Source organism: Chiloscyllium punctatum, chromosome 10, assembly GCF_047496795.1.
Source record: "Chiloscyllium punctatum isolate Juve2018m chromosome 10, sChiPun1.3, whole genome shotgun sequence".
NCBI classification, from domain to species: Eukaryota; Metazoa; Chordata; class Chondrichthyes; order Orectolobiformes; family Hemiscylliidae; genus Chiloscyllium; species Chiloscyllium punctatum.
Window position 1 is genome coordinate 9,992,149 of NC_092748.1, and position 25,598 is coordinate 10,017,746.

At 40.4% G+C, this 25,598-nt stretch overlaps 1 protein-coding gene across 5 annotated transcripts in view; it reads right to left on the bottom strand.

Moving 5' to 3' along the window:
* The window catches only part of LOC140481879 (disco-interacting protein 2 homolog A-like), a 273,185-nt gene that overhangs the window by 59,205 nt on the left and 188,382 nt on the right, over positions 1 to 25,598 (bottom strand). For all 5 annotated transcript variants that reach the window (XM_072578496.1, XM_072578497.1, XM_072578498.1 and 2 more), the window contains 7 exons: positions 19,384 to 19,477; positions 16,829 to 16,948; positions 12,757 to 12,871; positions 12,080 to 12,219; positions 11,096 to 11,232; positions 4,612 to 4,692; positions 1,838 to 1,965 (listed from right to left, as the gene is read on the bottom strand). In XM_072578496.1, the coding sequence (XP_072434597.1) occupies positions 1,838 to 1,965; positions 4,612 to 4,692; positions 11,096 to 11,232; positions 12,080 to 12,219; positions 12,757 to 12,871; positions 16,829 to 16,948; positions 19,384 to 19,477 (815 nt within the window). The remainder of the gene's footprint in view (positions 1 to 1,837; positions 1,966 to 4,611; positions 4,693 to 11,095; positions 11,233 to 12,079; positions 12,220 to 12,756; positions 12,872 to 16,828; positions 16,949 to 19,383; positions 19,478 to 25,598) is intronic.

A 25,598-nucleotide genomic window follows, 5' to 3' on the forward strand; every position in this document is an offset into this window, starting at 1 on the left:
AGTTAATGGGAGACTCTCCTCCCTGCCCATAGGGAGCACTCACCCTACCCATCCCCTCCTTCACAGCTCCTTCAAGCCCGGACTGTGCCCAGCCTTAGGCAAAAATAAAACTAAAACAAGATCATCCTTAAGGCAACTAAAAAAAAAGTCAGGATAAGCACTTTGCCCATTCCTGGCTCCATGTCACCCCTACTTGCGACTAAAAGGGAAAAAGAGGGAAAAAAAGAGCAGACAACAAGAGTTCACCCACAAGATTTCCCATGATAAAATCCAGTTATAAAAATATAATAGGAACAACATATTCCAAGATATGTAAAAATTATTAGGGAAAGAAAAAAAATGGAGGAAAAAGGGAAAACAGAGAAAGAAGGAAAGGAGGACAAACAATAACTGTATTCTTCAGACCAGTTGGTCTATGTTAGAGTGTCTACAAAGTTCTTAGTTTATACTTTTGACTCAGCGGATATAGCTGAGTCCTCATGGTTGAACCTCAGAGTTCTGGATGCCCAGATTCCTCAGCCTCTTTATAACTTCAATGAGAGGCTTCCTCTTTCAAATTCCAGCTGCCGAGAAATTCTGGAAAAACATGATTTTTGACCCCTTGTGCAGCAGTGCCTATGGTTCTTTTCCCAGTAATTTGGAGGCTTCTATCACTTTTTGCCTGTCCATGTATGTGTGGAAGCGCACTAGAACCGGGTGCTGGATAGGCCCAGGCCTATGTTCTGCGACACAATAGGCCCTTTCAATCTGCAGCCAGCTGGATTCAATTTGAAGGCCCATGAACTGTGGCAGCCAGTTATCAAAGCAGCTGACTGGCTGCCCACCTTCTTTACCCTCTGGGAGCCCAACAATCCAAAGATTTGTCCTCTGACCTCTAATTTCGAGATAGTCGACCTGGTCTTGTAAGGCCACCACTTTCTGCTCCAGAACCTGCATCCAACCGGATGAGGATTCAATCGCCGCTTCAGTGGCCTTGGTTCGACCCTCCACCTCCTCCATCCGCTCCCCGAGACCCTGGAGCTTCAGTTCATGCTTCTACAGTATGGATGCGATGGGTTGGACCTGGGCACGGATCTCCTCAACAGCAGCCCCAACCTTTGAGGCAAGTCTGGTCATCGCTGCTGCCAATTCTTGCAAGAATGACAGATCCCTCAGGGCTTCAGGCGAGGCTGTTGCTGCGGCCTCTGGCGTGCCCAAAGCTGCAGGGGAGCGTCCGACCTGCTGCGGTTCGCTCGCTCCTTTTCATTTTGGCATCCTTCCCACTCCCAAATATTAACAAATGCGCATTTTGTAACGTTTTAAACTAATAATTCCGCCACATAAATTGGCCAGGGATGGCAAACAACACCAACATGCCTTGGCTGTTAGGCAGAGCCATCCATGGCAGTTCTACAGAATCACCGCCACTTGCAGAGTCCCTTAATCAATTTTTCAGACGAGAAGTCAGGGACCATAGTACAATAATGCAATGCACACACAAACTAAAATACCAAATGCTTCAGCTGTGAAACAGAAGCAAATAAACAAGTTACCGATGAAAGGGGTAATTCAAGAAAAAGATTGTATATTAAAGGTTGCTGTATTTCCTTATTAAAGAGGGACAACTTTGTAGAACTCATATCTGTAGTTTATGATCCTCAGACATCTACTTCATAATACCAACTGAATCATTACTTGGGTTCTGTAACTTCAAAATGTGACACATTAAATGAAAATTCTTAGGATTGGCAAAATGGAAAACTGCTTCGATGCTTTTGCTGAATTTGCAAAAAGGGCAATATTCTTAAATCTACTTGAACTTAGGATTAATAAGATCCATGCTTGGTAATTTGCTTACCTTCCCCTGTACACAAACTTCATGGGTTCCACTGCTAATGCTGTTGCCACAACATCATCTGCATTGTGCCTACGCCCACTCACCACCATCAGGCCATCCATCTTGCCTACCACAAAAACTTGGTTTCCCTGAAGTAAACAATAAAAGATCATCAAAACAATATTAAGCCCAATCAGGTTAGTGCCAGTCAGAATAATTGTCATTAGAAAGTCAGTACATAATGGTAGAACTATTACAACAATTACAACAAAGCTTTCCAAAGCAAACATCTATCCTGCTCAAAATGCTTTCAAGTCTTTGCCTTAAGAATATGAGAAGTAAAAGCACTTGCAGATGAGATGCAAATTAATAACAATTCCAAATATAGTCAGCTGACTAAGACCTTGATAACACAGACCTGTTATAATCACACAACATTCAAGTACTTGCATCGAAGGAACATGCTACATATATGGCACAGTTCCACACTGCAGATGACTACTTTTCTTAAGTTATTCATTTACAAGTTATAGTACTTGCTGATCAGATCAGCATTTATTGCCCATCGCAAAATACCCTCAAAAAGGTGTTGGTATACCATCTTCTTGAAGGCATAGGGATGAAGGAATGGTGATATATTTCTAAGGCAGGACATGATGAGGCACTTGTCCTGGATTGTCATAAGCTTCTCAACCTTCTCTGAAACACTTCCAATGAAAATTTATCCTTTAAGTAGACCCAAACTGATCTCTGTACTCCAGACAGTTCAGGAAAATTTCACCCAACTCAGTTCTGAGGTGAGCAAGTTATCTTATGAAGAAAGGCTGAATAAGTTGAGTTTTTCCCCAGTGGAATTTAGAAGAATGAGAGGTGGCATTTTGAAACATGAGAGGACTTGGGTGAATTCTGAGTTAATGCTTCCCCCTTGTAGAAGAGACTAGAACTAGGGGACACACTTCAAAAATAAGAGGTCTTGCTTTTAAGATGGCATGTGACAAAACATTGAGACTTTTCTGTGCAATTCTATTCCCAAAATACAGTGGAGGCAGAGTCCCCATTGAATGAATTCAAAATTGTGTTTGATAAAATGGTGGTGGTTGTACGCGCAAACTCGGAAGTGGAGTTCACACTACAAGAACAGTCATGATCTTATTAAATGGAGGAATAAGTTGGAAGGACTGAAATGCATTCTCCTGTCTTGAGTCCTGTGTTCGTACGAAATGACTGAAAACTGGACTCTAATAGGAGGGACTTCAGGAAGATGCAGAAATGCATCATCCACTCATATCTTCTGATTTAAAATGCTTTAACCTCATCTTTTTTGCATTTATATGCTGGATTTGACCACCACTGAGAAAGGGGATTTCACATAGACTGCTTTTTGTGTCAGTTGCTCAACTATCTACCAATATTCACAGCTGGATGCAACTGGATTAGAGAGCTTTGATTTTGTTTACTGTATATGGATTAATCTTAGTTCTGTATTGTATTTACCTTTCACAGTTTAATATGAATGCTTCAACTTCCCAAGTTGGGCAACTGATTTTTATGTATGTCTGGTGTTGTTTCTGACATGCTGTTTTAAACACTTCACTGAAGACCGGCTGGTCATCTGGCTTAACTGGAATAGTATAGTGTGGGTACGCAAGGCCAAGGGTTTACACAATGTGATGGAACAGAATTCCACTGCTGACACCCCACAGCACCTCACAGCTGGCCAATGTTTGAGCTGCTGGACCTTATGAATCTATCCCATGGTGTCACATAAAATTATATTGGACACAGCGTGAAAGCAGGATTTCAATTCACAGGGACTGTGTCATGGTCACACCCATAAATACTGATATGGACAGATATATTTGCATCAGGTCAATTAGTGAGCGAGACATTAGGCTTTTTTTTTCCTAGCACTTTTTTTCACTACTTTTGCAAGCACAGTTTGGCAGCTATGTCTCTCAGGAGTCAGCTAGCTAGGTCAGTGGTGTTGCAACTAAGTCCATGTAATTAAAAACAGTGAAGTCCTGAATCCAACTGTATTGTGCTGTTGTCAGTCCTCTTTCTAGTACTGTAACAACTTGGAAAAGTACTAACTCTTCAGCCCAGGGATGTTGGTAGGTGATAATCAGAAAGTGATTTATTTGCGTACATTTGTGTTGATGCCGTGATGTTTTGAGATCTGAAGTCAAAGTTCAGAACTCTCAGGGTCACTCGTTTACATCTGAATTCCACTGTGCTGAGTCTACTGAGTTTGCCCTGCTGAGTCTGGGACGTGGGCTGAAAGATGGCATTGAGAGTGTAACTATCGATCAGTCTGTTGCTTCATTAATCTGTGGAAAATCTTTGGCACATATCCCCAAGTATAAACAGGATCAACTGAGCTGAGTGACTTTCATGTTCAAGAATCTGTTGTTCAGTTCAATGCTGGGTGCTCCACCTTGTTTTATTCATCGACATTCTTTTTTTAAAAAAAGTGGATTGATCTAATTTTGCTCAATCCTTTCAGAGGATAGCTAAGAGTCAATCATACTGTTGTGGACTTTGAGCCAGAGAAAGATCACATCAGCTAAAGGCAATAGGTCTCCTTCCTTGAAAGTTATGAGCAAACCTCTGGAATGTTAATGACAATCCAACAACTTGCAATTCCTGGTCAGTTTTTTTTAAATTCTAGATTTGGAAAAGCAACGAGATTCTGCTCCTGAAGGTCTATGTATGTCATAGTGAAATAAACAGTGTGTGAAACCTATTAAGAAAACACTATTCTAGCTAATTACTATAAATTAAATATAATTTCTTACAGATCCTAGAAAGCCCAATAAATTAGTCCTGGTGAAGACATGTTCACTGATGGGGACTCCTGCAGCATTCACTGGAACTGCCTGGAAAACATGAAACAGTAAGAGTTATTCCAAACTATTCAGAAGGCAGCAAATAATTTGCAGACATTTGGACCCCAACTTACAAAAACTCATGTTACAAATTTGAAGTCTGTTAGACTGTTGTGTTTGGGACACTTGAATTTAGGGAGAGATGGAGGATTGAAAGGGATCATGTAACCTGCATCTAATTTTACCCACCAAGAAGCTTGAGTGACTTGGCTATTAAAGTTCAAATTGGGGGCCCATGTTGTTTAACCGGTAAGATGGTACAAGATATTTGTATCTGTTAATGATGATCTGAATACCTATGTTGACAGTGAATAGATTAACAGTGTTCAAGTCCCAGAGAGATGTTTGGACTGTTGGGTTTTATAAACCATTGTACGACAACCTGCCTATTTAATTCCAAGATTGGAATAAATTGAGGGTCCAGAGGAAAGCTAATTAGCCTTTCTAACTAAATACAAAGCTCGTGTGATTCACATTGCATGGAGATGTGTTTTGACAAAAACAGAAATAAAGAGAGATATATTGTTGAGGGTGTCGAGTTCACGCTCAGACTGAACAAAATTGGTTCATTTGTCTGAATGAGGTGACTGGGAGGGATTGCTAATCCTCCCATTACCACGAAAGTCAATTTTGGGATGGTAATTTGGCTGGAAAAGGTAAAAGAATCTGGCAACAGCTTTAGACAAATTCCTCATGAATGAAATATCCACTTAAGAAATAACAGGGGAGGGAAAATCTTGGTCTTTTGAACATTAAGTGTTGCTCTCATGTCATTTTCATTGGCAATTCTGTTTAAATTAACTTAGTTTTTACCTTGTTAAGTGAAAGATTTGAAATCTTGTGTGATCCTTTCAGGAACTGACTGGAAGTTCACATTTATTTTTGAAAATTATGATTTCTTTAGGGAGCATAACATTAGATAAATGTAAGAATGACCCAAATTGAAAAACTAATGAAAGAATTTAAAGTAACAGAAATAATGCACTAAACATGGTTAAGGAGCCAATGTTTTACATAAAAGCTCAACTGTGACACAAATGTGTCCTCACATGCTTTTGATTAGAAAACATATAAGCTTTTCACACTTGCAATCAAGTAATATTCTCCTCAAGCACTTCTGGCTCACTGTTTGGCTCTGGCTACACACAATTATTTTCTTGGAAAAATACTAGGTAAGGAGCGATAGAAAATTTTGAAGAAAACAATAAACTTGGGATAGTTGTCACTGACATCAACTAAAACTTTGGAAAATTCGTACAACCTAATTGACCTGGGAAGGGCTACCATGAATTCCAAGATGATCACCTAGGCTGCCTTAGCTAGTGTTCACGTTGGAGTGCAGAATAAAACCAACAAAAGACTGGTTGGAGAATGAATTCAACACATTGAAGGCTGAAACTATGTTCATATCTGGAAGAGTATCTACTCACTTACTGGATGCAATGGAAAATATGATTTGTGAACATTTTTCAAGTTTTTGGTAAACAACTTAAGTTTGACATCTGGACACCAGCATTCCTCTTCAATCATATCTTTTCCTTGACAGTACAATAATAGACTTTAAATGGCATAACTTGGAAACAGGAACTCTCATCATCAACTCTGTTTTCTGTCTAGCTGGAAATTAAAACAACCCTCTATATGTAACAAATACCAATGTAGCCATTCTGCACTCGGCTTCCTTTCTAATGACTGTTTTTTCCAATTTTTGCAAGTTCCAAATTCTGTTATTTTTGAATGAATGGAACAATTGGAGGGGAATTTACAAAGAACAACCTTGAGCTTCAGTACTTCAAGCTCTTTAGGGAAAACTGGACAAATCTTAAAATCAAATACTGGCTTTAACAGGAATGCTACATTTCTATGTGAAAAACATTTTTTCTTTGCATCAGCAGCACTGGCTAGAGCCATATAGAAATATCATGATTCCTAGAAATCAAACTCTGCCCTTTACCTACTTCTACAAGCAAATGCATCAAGACAGGCAATGAATTGAGAACTTGCCACCATTCTCCCAGTTTAATGGAATACAACATGTGCCAGGATACATGTACACCAACTGGCCACCAAAAGACATGACTCATTATCATTAGTTTCTATACATACAGACAAAGAAGGACACCACTTTAACTGGGACAACACACACATCCTAGGACAGGCGAAACAAAGACACGCATGAGAATGCTTAGAGGCATGGCATTCTAACCAGAACTCCTCCAATAAACACAAGGATTCAGATCCTTATCAACCTTCCCTTGGGGAAAAAAAAACTGGAAATGACATCACCCACCTTAAGAAATCAAGACTTATAGAGAGGCAGAACATGTTGCCAGCACTTCACCGGAGACTCTCTCTGATGATGTTACCTAGTATGGTGACGAAATGTCTGAAAACAAACCTTCAAGCTTGAGCCAGCTTACATACTTAATTGCATGCTAATGTTAAGACAAATAAAACATAGAACATAGCACAGTACAGGCCCTTCAGCCCTCATTGTTGTGCTGGCCTTCTATTCTACCCTAAGATCAAACGAACATACATACTCTGCATTATACTAACTTCAATGTGCCTATCCAAGAGTCGCTTAAATTTCCCTAATGTATTGACTCTACCACTGCTGGCAGTGCATTCTATGTACCCACCACGCTGAGTAAAGAACCTACCTCTGACATCTCCCCTGAACCGTCTTCCAATTATCTAAAAATTATACCCCCTCATGATAGAGATTTCCACCTAGGGAAAAAGTCTCTGGCTGTCCACTCTATGTATGTCTCTCAACATCCTGTATACCTTTCTCACGACACCCATCATCCTTCTTCGACATGACAGAAGTCCGAGATCCCTCAACCTTTCTTTATAAGTCATGCCCTCCAATCCAGGCAGCATCCTTGTAAAACTCCTCTACACCCTCTCTAAATCTTTCCTCTAATGAGGCAAACAGGACTGAACACATTATTCCAAATGTAGTCTAACCAGGGCTCAAGAGAGTTGCAGCATAACCTTGTGGCTTTTAAACTCAATCCCCTGCAAATAAAAGGCAACACACCATACACCTTCTTAATAACCCCATCAACCTGGGTGGGAACTTTGAGGGATCAATGGACATGGACCCCAAGATCCCACTGTTGCTCCACATTGCCAAGAATCCTGCCTTTAACCATGTATTTTGCATTCAATTTCAGCCTTCCAAAAATAATCACTTCACACTTTTCCACGTTGAACTCAATCTGCCACACGTCAACCCAATTTTGCATCCTGTCAATGTCTCGTTGCAACCTATGACAGCCCTCCAGACTATCCACAACTCCACCAACCTTCGCGTCATCGGCAAACATACTAACCCACTTTCACATCCAAATCATTTATAAAAATCACAAAGAGCAGAGGTTCAAGAACCAAGCCCTGTGGAATACCATTGGTTACCAAGCTCCAGGCTGAATACTTTCCATTTACCAGCACCCTCTGTATCCAGTCAGACAGGTTTCCCTATATCCCATGCCTCCTTACTTTCTGAATGAGACTACAATGGCGAACCCGATCAAACGCCTTCTGAAAATACATGTACACCACATTCATTGCTCTACCTTCATCAACGCGTTTTGTCACATCTTCAAAGAATTCACTAAGGCTTGTGAGGCATGACCTGCCCCTCAGAAAGCCATGCTGACTATCTCTAATCAAACTATAGTTTTCCAAGTAATCATAAATCCTGTCTCTCGGAATCCTCTCCAATACTTTGCCCACCACAGACGTATGACTGACTGGTCCGCAATTCCCTGGATTATCCCTCTTCCCTTTCTTGAACAAGGGACCAACATTTGCCACCCTCCAATCATCTGCCAGTACTCTAGCGGACAGTGAGGATGCAAAGTTCATCGCCAAAAGCACAGCAATCTCTTCCCTTGTTTCCTGTACTAACAGAGAGTATATCCTGTCTGGCCCAGAGGATTTATCCATCTTTATGTATTTCAAGATTTTCAGCACATCCTCCTGCCGAACATCCCCTCAACCTAGCATATCAGTCTGTTTCATGGTGATTTCAGAAACATCAAAGGTCCCTCCCAGGAATGAATACTGAAGCAAAGTATTCATTAAGGACCTCTCCTACCTCTTCCGAATCCAAATGCAAGTTCCCTCCACTATCCCTGATCAGTCCTATCCTCACTCTCGCCATCCTCTTGTTCTTCACGCAACTGTAGAAGACCACCTTAGGGTTTTCCCTCGTCCTACTCATGAAAGCTTCCTGCTACCTTGCAACCCTCTACAGCCTTGATAATCCTTGCCGCCTCAATCTTAAGCAAGCTTCCTTTTTCCACTTGGCGAGATGTTCCACATCCCTGGTCACCCAAGGTTCTTTCAACCTACCATCCCTTCCTGGTCTCAGTGCTGGACAGGTTTGTCCCACTATCGGCAAGTGCTTCCCAATCAACCTCCACATTTCTGTTGTGAATTTCCCTGAGAAGATATGTTTCCAATCTGGGCACCCCAATTCCTGCCTAATCGCATTGTAATTCCCCCTCCCCGAATTAAACACTTTCCCATACCTTTTGCTCCTATCCCTCTCCATGAGTGTAGCAAAGGTCATGGAGTTGTGATCACAATTACCAAAATGTTCCCCCACCTGGAGATCTGATGCCTGGCATTATCCATTGCCAAGCACCAAATCCAATATGGCCTCCCATCTACTCGGGCTTTCTATATATTGCTTCAGGAACCCAGCCTGGAGACACCTGACAAAAACTGTTCCATTCAAACTATTGGAATTAAGTAGATTCCAAACAACATGGGGAATTTAAATACCCATGACAACAATCATGTTATGTTATTTCTACACATGCCCAAAATCTGCCTCCCAATCGGTTCCTTCATGTCTCTGTTGCTATTGGGGAGGGGAGCTGGAGAAAACTCCCAATAAAAGTACAACTCCTTTCTGGTTTCCGACTTCCACACATACGGACTCGATAAGACAAACCCTCCTTGATGAATTCCCTTTTTGTAGGTGCGATACTATCCCTGATTAGCAATACCACACCTCCACCTATTTTGCCTCCCCCACCACACACCCCCACAATACACAAATTCATTTTGAAACAACTAAATCCTGAAACATCCAATAAGCATTCCTGCCCCTGTCTTATCTAAGTCTCCATAATGGCCACATTATAGTTCCAAATAGTGATCCATGCTCTGTGTTCATCACCCTTATTCTTGTTAGTTCTTGTATTAAAATAGACACACTTCAATCCATCACACTGACTGCTCCTTTGTCCTATCAAGAGCCTATCCATCCTCAGACCCTCTCAATGCACAGGCTCCCATCCCCCTGCGAATCTAGGTTAAACCCTCCCGAAGAGCTCTAGCAAACCTCCTGCCCAGAATATTGGTGTCCCTCCAGTTCAGTTGCAACCTGTCCTTTGTACAGGTCCCACCTTCCCCAGAATGATCCACATGTCTGAAGACATATCTGAGACAAAGCAGAATATATATATTATGGACATATTTGCTTAACACTAAGCAAATAAAGGAAGATTCATGATAAACAAATCATCAATACTGCAGCACTTGTGTATAATTATGACATTAAATTGACCTTTGAAGTTGGCTCTTTAAGAGGGCTACTGGGTGAAACCAAATTAGTTAGTTTCACTGCATCTGTTACGTTTCAAAATGGCTGCAATCTCATTGTAAAACAGCAAAGATACTGCTCTAAATTGCTAGAACATGGAAATTTTCATACCAAGCTGGATGATCACAAGTTTTTTTTGAACCGGATGCATTGATTTTTTTTTTCTAGAAACCCATTAACCTGCCTGAATCACTTGGTAAATTAAGACATTGATACAGCTATTAAATAAGAGGGAAAATAGCATTGTCAGTGTAATCAAACAACTTAGTGCTTCACTTTTGCCATACAGTATCAAACAAAAGACAAAACAAAAGTCATAGTCAGAATCCAAACAGTAGCAATTACACTGTAGGCATGAAACAAAAATTTGCCATTGCCCAAGTCTTACAAACTGAAAAAAAACTTCAAGTGATGCTAAACCTGCAAATTAGCTCAGGAATATTCAGATCATGATAAAATGCACATAAAGCAAAACATATGTTGCAACAGGAAAGAGAAAAAAAATCACTCCAAGACAGATCAATGTGGGCAAAAGTTTTCTCACACCATAAAACACCAGAGGATTGAGCTATTGTGATGTTAAGTCAGTAGAATGTAGGTGAAAGGAAGGGGGAAGATAATCTAAATGCAAGTTTAAGATTTTAAATAGACAGCAACTCAGTCCCCAGAGGTAAGAACTTCTCAATTTGGATGGGAACAATTAACGCACGAGAAAAAATTAAAATATACTTCCAAAAAGTAATGTATTCTCACAGTAATTTCAATTACCTCAAAAACCGTCTTCGTCATTCCTGGCAGTCCATAGTATGATGTCCCAGATGCACGTGAGCTCACACAGATCTCTCCAATCTCATCAGTTTTGCAGAGATATGGGGTACCTTCAAACTTTACAATACATACTAATGCTGCAAGACAGACACATTAAGAAACATTGAAGGCAAGGGGAGAGAAAGTGTACCAGTTATCCGAAACATCCACAATCGCTTGCATTTAACTAGCACCTTTAATGTTACATGTTTCACAAACAATTTAAACAAAATTTGATATCAAGCTACAAAAAGGAAGTATAAGGGTAATGGTTAGAAGTTTATTTGTTGAAGTAAAAGCATTAAAGAATAACAGACAGGGAAGAGCTTACACAGTGGTGAAGTTCAAATGTGCCTGTTTTTCTCTGAAGTATAGAGAAAATTATAAAACCTGTACATTTGACAAAGCTTTATTTATTTATGTTTCATAAGGGATTTCACAATCCCCGGGCAAGTTGGCTTAACTTTCATTATATTTTTGTTGGTGATAGTAGTAAATACATATTCTGACTTGGAAATTGATTTGTACAGTTCGGCGACTGAGAACTGTACACAGCCAAAAACCTCTATCAGAAGAGATTACACGCGGCAAAGAATTTTTCCATTTTCAGCAGCCAATAATGATGCCTGATGGACTGAAACATCAATGTGCTTAGGGATCAGTCAGGAGGGAGGATGGAGAGAGCAAGGGGAGGAGTGTGAATGAATGATGAAGTAGTGAGGGGTTGTGTTAAAAAGGTGGTGATTTGTTGATTCAGGGATAGTAGCAGGCTTTAATATTGCACTGGAGCAAGACTAATCAGTTTTGTAAATACGTTTTTGGACTTCCAAATCTGAATTATTCAATTCAATGACATGAATTTGTCAACAGCTGATGAAAATAAATAGCACCAGTAACTGCAGGAATCACTAGCAAGATCAACGATTACAATTAGAAGAAATATACCTCCAGGCATGACAGCGCCAACATCTTGGACTGTTAGAACAGACAGCTTTTCTTCTGTGTCCATACGTATAACTCCATAGCTCAAGCCATTCATGGACAGCACCATCTTCCGAGAAAAAGGTCCTCCGAAGTCACCAGGCCTGAAATAAAAGAGAACCCATTACAGTTACCAGGTTCTCCCCGAGTCACATGGCGTTTCGCATACACCAACCTCTAATCATCAGAACACATCAAATTCAAATGAAACAATTAAATAATTATGTAGCAATCAGCAAGCAAATTTAGTCAGTGAGTATTCAGTTTTACTAGCAGGAATGCAGAAATGGTCACGACACTGATTCTTCCCTCTGTCGCTCCTTTAACTTTTTCACAGCTAAACCAAAAAGGCTGAAACGACATTTAACCAAATTTAAAGAATGGCAAGATGGCTCCTCTACAACCAACCTCTTAGGAGGTCAAAACAATACCTCCAAATCTTTCTGCAGCATCTATGAATGAACAAGAAAAAACTCCAAAAAACATGACGTGTGTGTTTAATTTAGTTGTAGAAATGAAAGCAAATATACACTTATATAAATTAATATATATTTGCAATACATTTCAGAAACTTCATTGTGCTCAAAGACAGAAGCCTCCAGCAACTCCCATGATTTTCATTTTGGAAAGAGCACTTGTACCTGCGAATAGCCACTGTCAGAGCTTCTGATGAGCTGGCACATGGACAGATCACCTCAGGCCGTAAACCACGTGATTGAAAAACATTCACAAATGCATCACAAGATGATATTGACCCTGCAAACAGAAGTGTTTAGGAAGTAAATACCTTGAGGTTCACCAACAGGAAGCAAATGAAAGCTTACTCAAGAACATTCGAATTTTTTTGCCACTGTGACCTGACTTTTAGATTTTAAAATTGATGCAACACCTCTATGTCATCTTTCGCTGTCTTGGAATTTACAATCCCAAATTTCAGCTTATGTCGTCACTTGGGATCCCAACTGCCACTCTAGAAAATCCTGGCTTAAAATTTGAACAGGAATATCAAAAGACTTGGATATTTTAATAAGATTACCTGTTCAATTCAAAACATCACATTGTATGAAACACAACCTAGTAATACAATAGTGAATCTGCGTGCCTATCTTGCATTCGAGCAGACTACTGGCCCATAATTGAAGTTGCCTCATTTTGGTCCAGCAAGTAGCTGATGGAGTCAAGTGTCACCAGGAGTGTTCATGACAGCCTCAGCCATTCCATTGCATTTATTTATTGATTTGTTTAAAAAAAAGCTTTGAGTGTGGTTTAGGAGCAAATCAATGCTTTCGCACATTGTGAAATAAATAATGCCATAGGTTAAAAATTGAGGGAAACAACATAGACACAAATTTTTCCTCTCTACCATTTGCACTTAGAATAATTGGTTGTGCATAAATATATTGAAACAAAATATCAACTTGAATTAAATTCCATTTCTAAACTATCATGATTCATAGCCACTAGATGTCAACATTGCACACAGTCAACACTGCAAGTCCAGTTTGCTCAAATTCTTCTGCCTCCACACAATTCAGCTGTGAATGCTGAAGATAATTATTCCTGCCCTGGCAAACTGCCTACTGGTAGCTTGTCCTAGTTAGTGTGGTTGACATAACCAATTACTAAATCGGAGCGCAAAGAAACATGTTAACACTCCATGAAAACATCCTGTCCAGGGTGGGTTCAAACAAGGTAATTAAAAATATCTACATATCCATGATTCAGAATATTAATAAAATTTATGTTGGGTGGGAACGTGCACATCAATTTACAATTTTCTAGCTCCGTTCATTTCTCTGCATAGTCCCTTCCTAACAGTTCTTGATGATTTAATTAATGGGTGATTCCTCCCCCCCACCCGCCACCCAAAACAAGAATTATTCCACACTGAAAATGCTGTTGTTTTTTTAGGGGAGGAGATGGTAGAACAGTCTAACATATCCAAATAAAACTACCCAACATTCCTTCAACTCAGCATGCTCTTTTGGATAAGTTAGCTTGTAGGCTTCATGCCATTTAAGACACTGCAGAAAATTTGGTATTCAGAGATCCCAAAAGATTCTCAAAGAATTCAAGAAGTTTGCACCATCATCAGATCTCTAAGATAGTAAAACTGTTTGTTTATTATGTTATGGCACACAAACAACAAAATTTTTAAAAAGTGTTTGTTCCTTTGCTATCATGTCGCATTTCAGAAAGTGGAAATAACATTTCCCTCGGAGCGTATTGATATTTGCGTCAGACCTGCAGGAATGCACTTGTTTCAGAAATTTTGTTGCAGTGTATTCTGACACTTGTTGGGATCTAAACTATGAGCAGCAAATACAGTGGACTGCTTCACTTGGAAGGTATCTGGAACCTTGGATAGTGAGCTGATGAATGAACAAATGTTACACCTTCTCCAATTACTTGGAAAGATTCCTGGAGGTGTGGAGAAATACTGGGAATGCAGGAGAAATGGCCCAGAATGTTCAGTGTTATGGACTAGGCAGACCACTCAAAACATTGTTGAGCAGGCAACCCAGCCCACAACTTCGCAATTTGTTTCAATAAGTGTACAGTGAGAATTACCTGGGGTAAGCTAGCTAGGTTGACTACTAGGTTTTCAAACAGAGCAATTTATTCACAAAATTACACAATGAAACAAAGAACAGAAGAAAAAACCCCTACAGAACTCAGTCTATCCAAACTGGACTTAACTATGCTGTTCCAAATATACACAACAGCTCCAATAAGCAAACCCCCTTAAGATACAGTAAACAAGAAGGACAGATGCTTACAGGTTCAAGTTAAACAGGCAGCAAAAGCCTGTTTCACACAGTTAACAATTGAATTCCCAACTATTTCTTGATTGAACTGCTCAGCTTGATAGCTGAACACTCCCCTTTCATTTAACAGGTCACTTTTAAAACATGACCACTTTGGCCTGAAGTCTCACCTGTTTACATATAAACAAAAAACCTCTCAATACCCTTTAATCTCTGTACCAAACCAGTCTAATTGGCACTGGGTGATGTTTACAACCCCTCTGAAAAAGGCCAAGGACACGGATCATTGAAAAAAGGAACAGCTTTTTGAACAAAGGAACTAGCTTTGTGTTACTTGGAAGGAACAGTCTCTGCGAAACAATGACGAAGGGAATTAGGTGTCCTATAGTAACATCCAACTGGAGGTGGTGGAAAGGGTGGTTTATGATTCTTGAATATGGATGTTGGTGGGGCAGAAAGTGAGGGCCAAAGGGTCACACTCGGTGCTGTGGAAGGGAAGAGAAGAGCAAAAGTACAGGAAATGAGTGGGATACAGCTAAGGACTGTCAACCACAGTGGCAGGAATCCTCAGATGAAGAGAAGGTGGAAATATCTAAGCGCCCCCTACCTTGTCGAAGTTGGCATCATCAGAGTAGATGAAGCAGGGACAAAGAAACTTGGAGAATGGAATAGTGTCTTTACAGGAAGCGAAGTGTGAGGATGTATAGTGCAGTTAACTGTAGGAATCAGTTGCATATAATGGATATCTGTCACCAGCCTAACCTCAGAAATATAAAACAAACTTCAAGGCAGGGGAGTCAGAGATCAAGCAGATGAAGGTGACAATAGGATGGAAACTGGAAGCATAACTGATCAAGCTTTGAAATTTCAGGAGAGAGAAAAGGAAGCATCACCAATGATGTCACCAATATTCTGCACAGCGTGTTGTGGGGAAGGGACCAACCTCGGTGTTGGGTCGTGCATCTCATGCCCATCTGACTTTTTCAAGTTTAAAATCTTCCATGATTATCACTGTACCTTTCTGACAAGCTGCCACTATTTCCTCCTTTTTGCCCCACACTGTGTGGTTATTTGGTTGGTTGGGTGGGTGGGGTTAGGAATAGGTGCAACTCTACACTCAAGTGATTTGTTGCCTTTATCATTTCTAGCCTGCTTTCGCAACTTAGTTTCCTCAACTTAGGTTTTTTCTCTCTCTATTGGGCTAATACCATCATAAACTCATGGAGCGATGTGTATAATTTCCAAATATCCTACACCCTTTATGATTCAGATCCCAATCCATATCATCATCCCGCAATATCACTGTCATGTCTCCTAGATTACACTTGTTCATTGCTATTTACATTTAGTTCATCTGTTTTATTTGGAATGCAACATACATTCAGACACAGGTTTTAGTTTTATCTTTTACGCTTAGAAACTTCTAGTCTTATCTGTTGGTTGACTCTTAAGATTCATACTCTCTATCCCTTTCCTGTCAGGATCTATTTATCATTTCCCATATTAATAGCTTGCTTTTGGCCTTGAATTCACTCTTGGATTTCGTGCATCTTCCCAAATTGGATGCCTTTCCCCCACTATTCAGCATAAAATCATTTCTGCTTCCCAGACGATGCAGTTGGCAAGAAGATGGCTGCATACCATACCAAACTACTGGAATAAGAGGGATTAGAAGGTTTGCTGAAGAAAAGAGTTTTCTAGGGATAAAGTCATCACAGATAAAGTTGAGGTGTGGTTGAGTTACTGAAAGCTGAAAAGGTCAAAAGCTCGGCAGTTCAGAATTTGAAGGTGCAATGACCAGTGACTTAGAGAAAAGTTGCTTGTCAAAGATGGATGCAGAAGCAAGTAAAGTTGGAAGAGGGGCATGCTAGTCCCTAGATCTCGTCCCTATTGTCACTAGATCTTGAAGAATTTGAGTTTAAAGACAATAAGACGGCATACTCACATGGATTTGCACCATCTGCTACAATCAGCATCCGCAGTGAGCTGAGACTTACATCCCTCTGATCACGTTGAGCTAAGAGAGACCAATGCATGTCACGTGATTTTACCACAGCAATGTGAGCTACAAAGACAAAAAGAGAGGGTTTGTTATTACACTTGAGAAGGTCAAGACATTTTAAAATTAAATATGCAGCATTTAAACTGTCAAATGTGTTCATGCTACCCTAAAGAAAATACTGCAGCGGTCCACGAAGGCAGCTCACTACCTTCTCAAGAACAACTCGAGATGGGCAATAAATACTGACCAATCTGCAACACCAGTGTCCCATGAAAACTAAAAAAAAAACCTTCTAACAGCTTAAAATGGAAGGCACTAAGTTCATATTAAATGCAATGGGCTAAGGAATAGATGACAACAGTGGTTCTCAAACAGTGACATGATGGGAGGCAATACCTGGATACACCATTTAAACAGGGTCAGCCAAATCTTTTGCAACATTGGCAAGAATTCAATTCTTAAATATAGTTGCAGATGAAAAGCCACTGGTACTCATCACAGCAGAAGTAGCAAGCCTACATTCAGTCACTGGAACATTGAAGATGCTACATGTCCTACACAATGAGAATCCTTCCAAGGAATCAAATCACTGTCCTGCAATATCAGTTCAAAATTTCCAGCGATCGGTTACCTTTGATATTTCTGTTTCAATTGCTGCATCTCTGTACAGGGACTTGCATTATTACATAAATCGGAGTCAAATTAGTTAAGCGTGTGCAACAACTGAGAGAAGCATTGCTTCACCTTTACTTAGGCAGATTGGTTTGTTTCTTTCTGTTGTCGGCTAAGGAAATAAATAAAGACATTGCATTCTGAACTTGAAAATTTGTTAGGGCAGTTTGATGCATGGAGGGTATTAACTGATGGAGCAGGCTCAACTGGCCTGTTCCTTGTTCACAATATTGAAGATACATGGTGGACTTGGAACCGCTTGTTTAGACGGTGGAGTTCTCAACTGTCTTCTGCTTTTTGCTCAAGAGGAGCCATTCTATTCTCTTGTATCCTGTTGTTATGATTGTGACAGGAACTATACACTGATCTACTTTGCTACCAGGTTGCACCATTACTTAAATATGTTGATTGAATCACCAAAATGGCCAGTTGCTTTTTTATAGCACTACTCTCCAGAATACAAGAAAATGTACCAAGGATAGGAGGAAATTACTGCATATGTTGGAATCTGTAGACTGAAAACAACAAATGCTGGAGATCACAGCATCCATGGAGAGAGAGCAAGTTAACGTTTTGAGTCTAAATGACTCTTCATCATAGCTGAAGTAAAGTGTAGCGAGGACAGCATTTATGCTATAGTTTTGGAGGGGCTGTAGCAATTGTAGGATAAGCTTCTTTAATGAACTCAAAATAATGCATTTATTACCATTGCAACCCTATTCCTCAAAACAACTGGCAAACATTGAACACCTAAACTCAAATCTGGAATTGGCATTGAATCCAAACACAGACAACCCATGCATCACCAAAATATTATATTCGCAGGAGAGACAATATAAAAGTAAAACGCAAAAAGATGATCCTGTGGATCAAGAGTCTGAAGACCAAGGACATAAGCGAGTGCAGGAGGTTGAGGGGCGACCTTGTAGAGGTTTACAAAATCATGAGATGCCAAAGATAAGATGAATAGCATGGGTCTTTTCCCATGGGTGGCGGAGTTCAAAATGAGGGGAATATTTTAAAGGTGAGAGGAGAAGGTTTTAAAATGGACATGGGGGCAACTTTTTTTTACATACAGAAAGTGATTAGTGTGTGGAGTGAATAGCCAGAGCAAAAGATGGATGCAGGTACAACTACAACATTCAAAAGACATTTGGATAAGTTCATGAGTAGGAAAGATTTTGAGGGATATGGGTCAAACATAGGCAAGTGGAACTAGTTTAAGTCTGGGAGCATGGTTGGCATGGACTAGTTGGATCAAAGTGTCTATTTCCATGCTGCTTGACTCAATAAGTGACTTGTCACAGTCCACCAGATATCCTGTTGACAAATCAATGTGAGTTGCCGTTTATGAATTCACATTGTACTTATCACACCACTGTGGGAAGAGAAAGAGTTCGCAGCCAATAAACAAATACATACTCATTGATTTAAAATTTTAATCTTCCGACAGTGGTGGTTCCCCAAATTGTCCACAATTTGTCAACTGAGACTTTACCCATACTTTACAAACAACGAACACCAATTCCTTATTTCTGCGTGCTATTGTTCTTAATACACACAAAGAATCCTTGACTCTTTTTAAAACAGTCTTCTTAACTTGTTCTGCCATCTTCCAAGAGTTGTGCCAAAGCAATGATGATGCAAAAACAAAACAGACCTATTTTTGAGAGATATGATGCAAGGTGGGATAAGAAACTACACTATGATGGCAAATTCAAACCAATCTAAATTTGTATGAAGTTGTAATTAGCCAACAGCACAGTGCAAAATGGACTGAATGACTTTTGCCTGTTAAATCCCTTTTGAATAAGTTATGACCATACCTTTGTAGGCATTAACTTTCTGTATCCAGGAAAGAGGATTCACCTTCATCAGAGCATAAGGAATGTTGATTACATGCATCCTGTTCATGACACTCTGTCAACAAGAGACTAAATATTACTGAATTGCACTTTGATGTCTCAAAATGAACACTGATAATGACAAACAACTCATAACCATCAACCTTCACAAGATTTAAGCAGGGGGTTGATTTGTGCCCAGTGATATGCCTGCCATTGAGAATTCAGAGCCAAGTCAATCTCATGCAGTTAATTCAACAATGCAATAACTGAGAAAAACTGGTCTCCACTTGGTCAGGATGCAGCTAACCAGCTGATGTGGTGCACATGGAATATTCATGACAAGGTACAACACTGGGACTGGATTCTTCTCAGTGGTTGGACAATGATATTGGTTGGACATGGAAAGGAATGCAAGAGGCAGTTTGCCTACTGAGGAAATGAATAATCTGAAAATATCATAATTCTGAACTGTTTAGAGGTACTTTCTGATTCAAGGAGAGAACTGCCAGGCTTTCAAGACAAGGCAACAAACAGATTAACTGGGAGAGGATGAGCACAGGAGGAAACCTCAACCATGCAACCAGTGGAGAAATACATAGAGAAACATAGAAGCTAAGAGTAGGCCATTTGATGTCTTGAGTTTGCTCCACCAAAGGATCATAGTTGATCATCAAGTTCCATCATACGCCCCTCCCAGCCACTGTTCAAATCGCTCGATCCCTTTAGCCACAGGAGCGACATCTACCTTACACCACAACGTTTTGGCCTCAACCATTTTCTGTAGTCATGAATTCCACAGGTTCATTATTTTCTCTGGGTAAAGAAATTTGCCTTCATTCTACTCCTAAAAGGTTTACTCTTAATCCTTAAACTGTGACACCTGGCTCTGGAACATCCTTCCTAGATTAAACCTGTCAAATCCTTTTGGAATTATATAGGTTTCAATGAGATCCACCCTGATTCTTCTCAACTCCAGTGAAAACAATCCTAATGAACTCAATTTCTCCTCATACGTCAGGCCTGCCATCCCAGGAATCAATCTAGTTAACTTTTGCTGCACTCTGTCAAGAGCAAGAACATTATTCCTCAGATAGGGAGACCAAAATAGAATATAATATTCCAGGTGTGGTCTCACCACTGCCCTGTACAGTACTAAGAATTATCATGTGGAATACGTATACATCAAAATACTGAAATATAAACCTGAAATGCTGGAAATATTCAGGCAACACTTGTAGAAAGAGAAACAGTTCACATTTCAGGTCCACAACCAGTTTTTAATTTCAGATTTGCAGTATCTGCAATATTCTGCTTTTGTATACATGCTACAAAAGATGGGTTTCAGACAAAGGGCTCCTGACAATGAATAATAAAAGCTCTGTGCTGATGACTAAGTCATACAGTTCTGGCGAAAACTGACAGTGAATGCCACATTAGGCATGCCAATCTCTGAACATTAGTTTAAAAAATTGCAAGTTTGAGTGCTAGTCAGTCAGTGCAGGCACGATGGGACAAATGGTCTCCTCCTACGGTGTAACAATTCTGTGACGAATGCAATAGGTTATCAGCTGAATATGTCAGCAACTGTACCTTCCGCCAAGATACAGAGATTTAGGCAGACATGACAAGTGATAACACAAATCCAACCAGAAGAACTACATCACACTAACTCAGTGGAAGAAAGCTGCAGACAGCATGAAGGTATTAATAGATTAGGTATGAGGGCAGAAAAGTGAGAAAAAGTCATCAACCCGGAAAGGTGAGAGGTAATGTGCCTGGGAGGGGAAACGAGACAAAGGAATACATGATCACTGTGAAGCTACAGATAAGCAGAAGGGAAGAGAGAAAGCTCGGCTGAAAGGCCTGAAATTATGCAAGTCAATGTTAAGGTCAGAAGGCTATAAAGTGCCTAGTACAAAAATAAGTCACTGTTTCACAATGCTGAAGTTCCCTGGAACAATATACAACATTAAATCAAAATTGTAGAATTGCAGTAGTCCAGAATCCTACTTGCAGGTGAAACAGAGATGTCCAGAAAAGTAATTACTGAACTCAAAATGTGAACTTCCCAATATAGAAGGACTCTATTAGGAGTAAATACTCCTAGTAGTGATATGGGAAGTGGTTTTCTCCTGCAGATGCATTGTAAGGTGCCAGGGGATGAGGTGATGGATTATAGAGGATTCAGGACCAGATTAAAGATTGAACAAATTTTTCAAAATGATAAATAGACGAAAACATCATAGGCGATTACATTGTTGGTGAAGTTGGAGTGTTCAAGAAGGGCAAATCCTGGTTCTCAGAAAGGAAAGTAACAAGGGTGCAAGTGCAGAAGATTGCAGTGCCATAGTTATGGGCTGTCTAGTACAGTGAATCTAGCTGAAGAACTAGCAAGATGGTTCAGACAGTTGGGCACTTACTTGGGGTCGGAATTCAGAACAGTTCGACCAAAGCAGAAGCAACACAGACACGAGTAGGGACGTGAATGATTGTGGGATGCATAAAATTTCATTGTCAGAGGAATAGAAGGTTTTGGGGGTTTGTGGAGTACAGGCAAAGGGAATAGATAGGCCATGAAGGAATGCAAAGATATATATGAGAATTCTAAGTTGACCAATATCAGTCAGTGATAACAGACTTACATGCAAACAAGGCTGAAGCAGAATTAACCGAAGGATGCAAGAGAAACAAAGTAGCAATCTCAGCTGGAGAAAGCAAGTTCCGACACATTTGGGTTGAGCAGATGTGGATACAGATTATGTTATGAAGTTGAAAAGTGACAGCTTTCATGCCGTGGGGGTCAGAAAGTCAGTTTGGGGCAAAGCAGGCACTGAGATTGCTCACAAGATTGGCTGAGAAGGAAGATGGAAACAAAGACAAGAAAGTGGTGTTTGTTGGAGAGACCAAGAACAATGGCTTTAAGCTTGCCAGTATTCAGCTGCAGCAAGTTAGCTCCATTTCACCAATGTTGAATTCCACAATTTCGAGTTTTGGCAAGTAAACATTCATCAGCACAAAGTGAATAAAAGCAGAGTTCCATCAAAACACCAAGTATGTCAGGAAAAGGAACAATAAGATCCATATTTAAAAAGGTATGAAAAAAGTGCATTCCGCTCCTTACACTGTGGCCTATTGATTGCCACAGTCTCACAGAAATTCTTCAGGATAAAGGTAAACATGCAGGGGATAGGTCGAAGTACTAATTCAAATTATACACCATAAAAGCAATGTATAAAGCACTATAATTTGAAGACTTAAGACAAAGAGTGAGAATTACAGCATGTTAACAACTTCTGGTACACAGGCAGCAAAATAACAACTGTGACAAAGAGACAAAAAGTCACAGAAATGCAACTGACAGCAAAGATCATGTGGTTTCATTATTCTTAAAGCCATGATAGAAATAGGACATCTTGCTCGAGTTTCTCACGAATTAAGAAAACCTGAAAATAGATGATGTTCTGGCAATGCTCAAAATACACAGAAATGGACATGCAAATTCACTCCAGCAAGTCCCAAAATGCTTCGGAAAAAGCTCAGGGCTCAGCAATCAAAACAATGTTGCCCTGTACGAGGCACTGAAAAATATTTAAAAGGAGTGTTCCTCCCTGATGTTAGCAGCTGATCACTCATGAATTAATCGATAAACAGCCAGCACTGCTGAGAAATTAGCCAATTATTTGGTGACCAAGGCTGTTGAGGTTCAGTGGTTGGTGAAGGGTGAGAGTTGTTGGTGAATGCGTGTTCTGACAGTGGGGATAAAGCCTGGGTCAGCTCATGTGGGGCTGAAGGGTGAGGAAGTGAGAAACAGTTGGGCAGGAATGGAAGAAACAACAGTGTGTCAGGCAAGGGCAGAGGAGGGGAGGGGAAGGCTGCAGCAGTCAGCTGGTGAATGGCTGCAATGAGGGACTGCCAACGATGGAAAACGAGAAAAAGTATAACATAGCAAAGAGGAGTGGGAAAATGGAGGACTGGGAAACTTTTAAAGAACAACAGAGGATTACGAAGAAGGAAATACGCAGAGAAAAAATAATGAGGTATGAAGGTGAACTGGCCAAAAATATAAAAGGAGGATAGTAAAAGCTTTTTTAGGTATGTGAAAGGGAAAAAAATGGTTAAGACTAAAATTGGGCCCTTGAAGACAGAAACAGGGGAATATATTACAGGGAACAAAGAAATGGCAGAAGAGTTGAAATGGTACTTCAGATCTGTGTTCACTGGGGAAGACACAAGCAATCTCCCAGAGGTAACAGTGGCTGAAGGACCTGAACTGAAGGGAATTTATATTTGCCAAGAATTGGTGTTGGAGAGACTGTTAGATCTGAAGATTGATAAGTCCCCGGGGCCTGGATGGTCTACATCCCAGGGTACTGAAGGAGGTGGCTCTAGAAATCATGGACACATTTGTGATTATTTTCCGGAGTTCGATAGATTCAGGATCGGTTCCTGCAGATTGGAGGGTGGCTAATGTTTACCACTTTTAAGAAAGGAGCGAGTGAGAAAGCAGGAAATTATAGACCAGTTAGTCTGACCTCAGTGGTGGGCAAGATGCTGGAGTCTATCATAAAGGATGAAATTACGACACATCTGGATAGTAGTAACAGGATAGATCAGAGTCAGCTTGGATTTATGAGGGGGAAGTCATGCTTGACTAATCTTCTGGAAATATTTGAGGATGTAACTCTGAAGATGGATGAAGGAGATCCAGTAGATGTAGTGTACCTGGACTTTCAGAAAGCTTTTGATAAAGTCCCACAGAGGAGGTTAGTGAGCAAAATTGGGGCGCATGGTATTGGGGGCAAAGTACTAACTTGGATTGAAAATTGGTTGGCTGACAGGAAACAAAGTAGTGATAAACAGCTCCCTTTCGGAATGGCAGGCGGTGACCAGTGGGGTTCTGTAGGGACAGCAGCTTCTTACAATATTTATTAATGATATAGAAGATGGTATGAATAGTAACATTAGCAAATTTGCTCATGATACAAAGCTGGGTGGCAGGGTGAAATGTGAGGAGGATGTTAGGTGAATACAGGATGACCTGGACAGGTTCGGTGAGTGGATAGATGCATGACAGATGCAGGTTAATGTGGATAAATGTATGGTTATCCACTTTGGTGGCAAGAATAGGAAGGCAGATTACTACCTAAATGGAGTCAAGTTAGGTAAAGGGGCAGTACAAAGAGATCTGGGTGTTCTTGTACACCAGTCAATGAAGGCAAGCATGCAGGTACTGCAGGTAGTGAAGAAAGCTAATAGCATGCTGACCTTCATAACAAGAGGGATTGAGTATAGAAGCAAAGAGGTTCTTCTGCAGCTGTATCGGGCCCTGGTGAGACCACACCTGGAGTACTGTGTGCAGTTCTGGTCTCCAAATTTGAGGAAAAACATTCTGGCTATTGAGGGAGTGCAGCGTAGGTTCACGAGGTCAATTCCCAGAATGGCAGGACTATCTTGCGTTGAAAGATTCGAGCGACTTTCAATCTTGCGTTGAAAGATTCCACCTCCTTGAGTTTAGGAGGTGGAGAGGGGATCTGATTGAGATGTATAAGATTATTAAAGGATTGGACACTCTGGAGACAGGAAACATGTTTCCCCTAATGGGCGAGTTCCAAACCAGAGGACACAGCTTAAAAATAAGGGGTAGGCCATTTAGGACAGAGATGAGGAGAAAATTCTTCACCCAGAGTGTGATGGGTGTGTGGAATGCTCTGCCCCAGAGGACAGTGGAGGCCGAGTCTCTGGATTTGTTTGAGAAAGAGTTGGATAGAGCTCTCAAGGGTAGTGGAATCAAGGGTTATGGGGATAAGGCAGGAACAGGATACTGATTGAGGATGATCAGTCATGATCATAATGAAAGGTGGTGCAGGCTCAAAGGGCAGAATGGCCTACTCCTGCACCTATTGTCTATAAAACACAGCAACTTTAGATACCCATAATGTACTGAGTTAATGAATTCATTGCAAATTGATCTGAAGTGCCTGCCAGTCATTTTGAAAAAAAAATATTACTACTTAACTTTGCCTGGTGTCTTGCTGTGAATTTAAATCCTGTGATGTTGAGGAGTTAAAGCTTTCATTTGTTGTGGGCTTAAATTTAACACAAGGGCTGATGATTGAAGATGTTGACAAACTCTTCTAATTCTCCTTCAGTGTAAGATATACCAACATTCATATACAAGGTATTGTGACTATGTG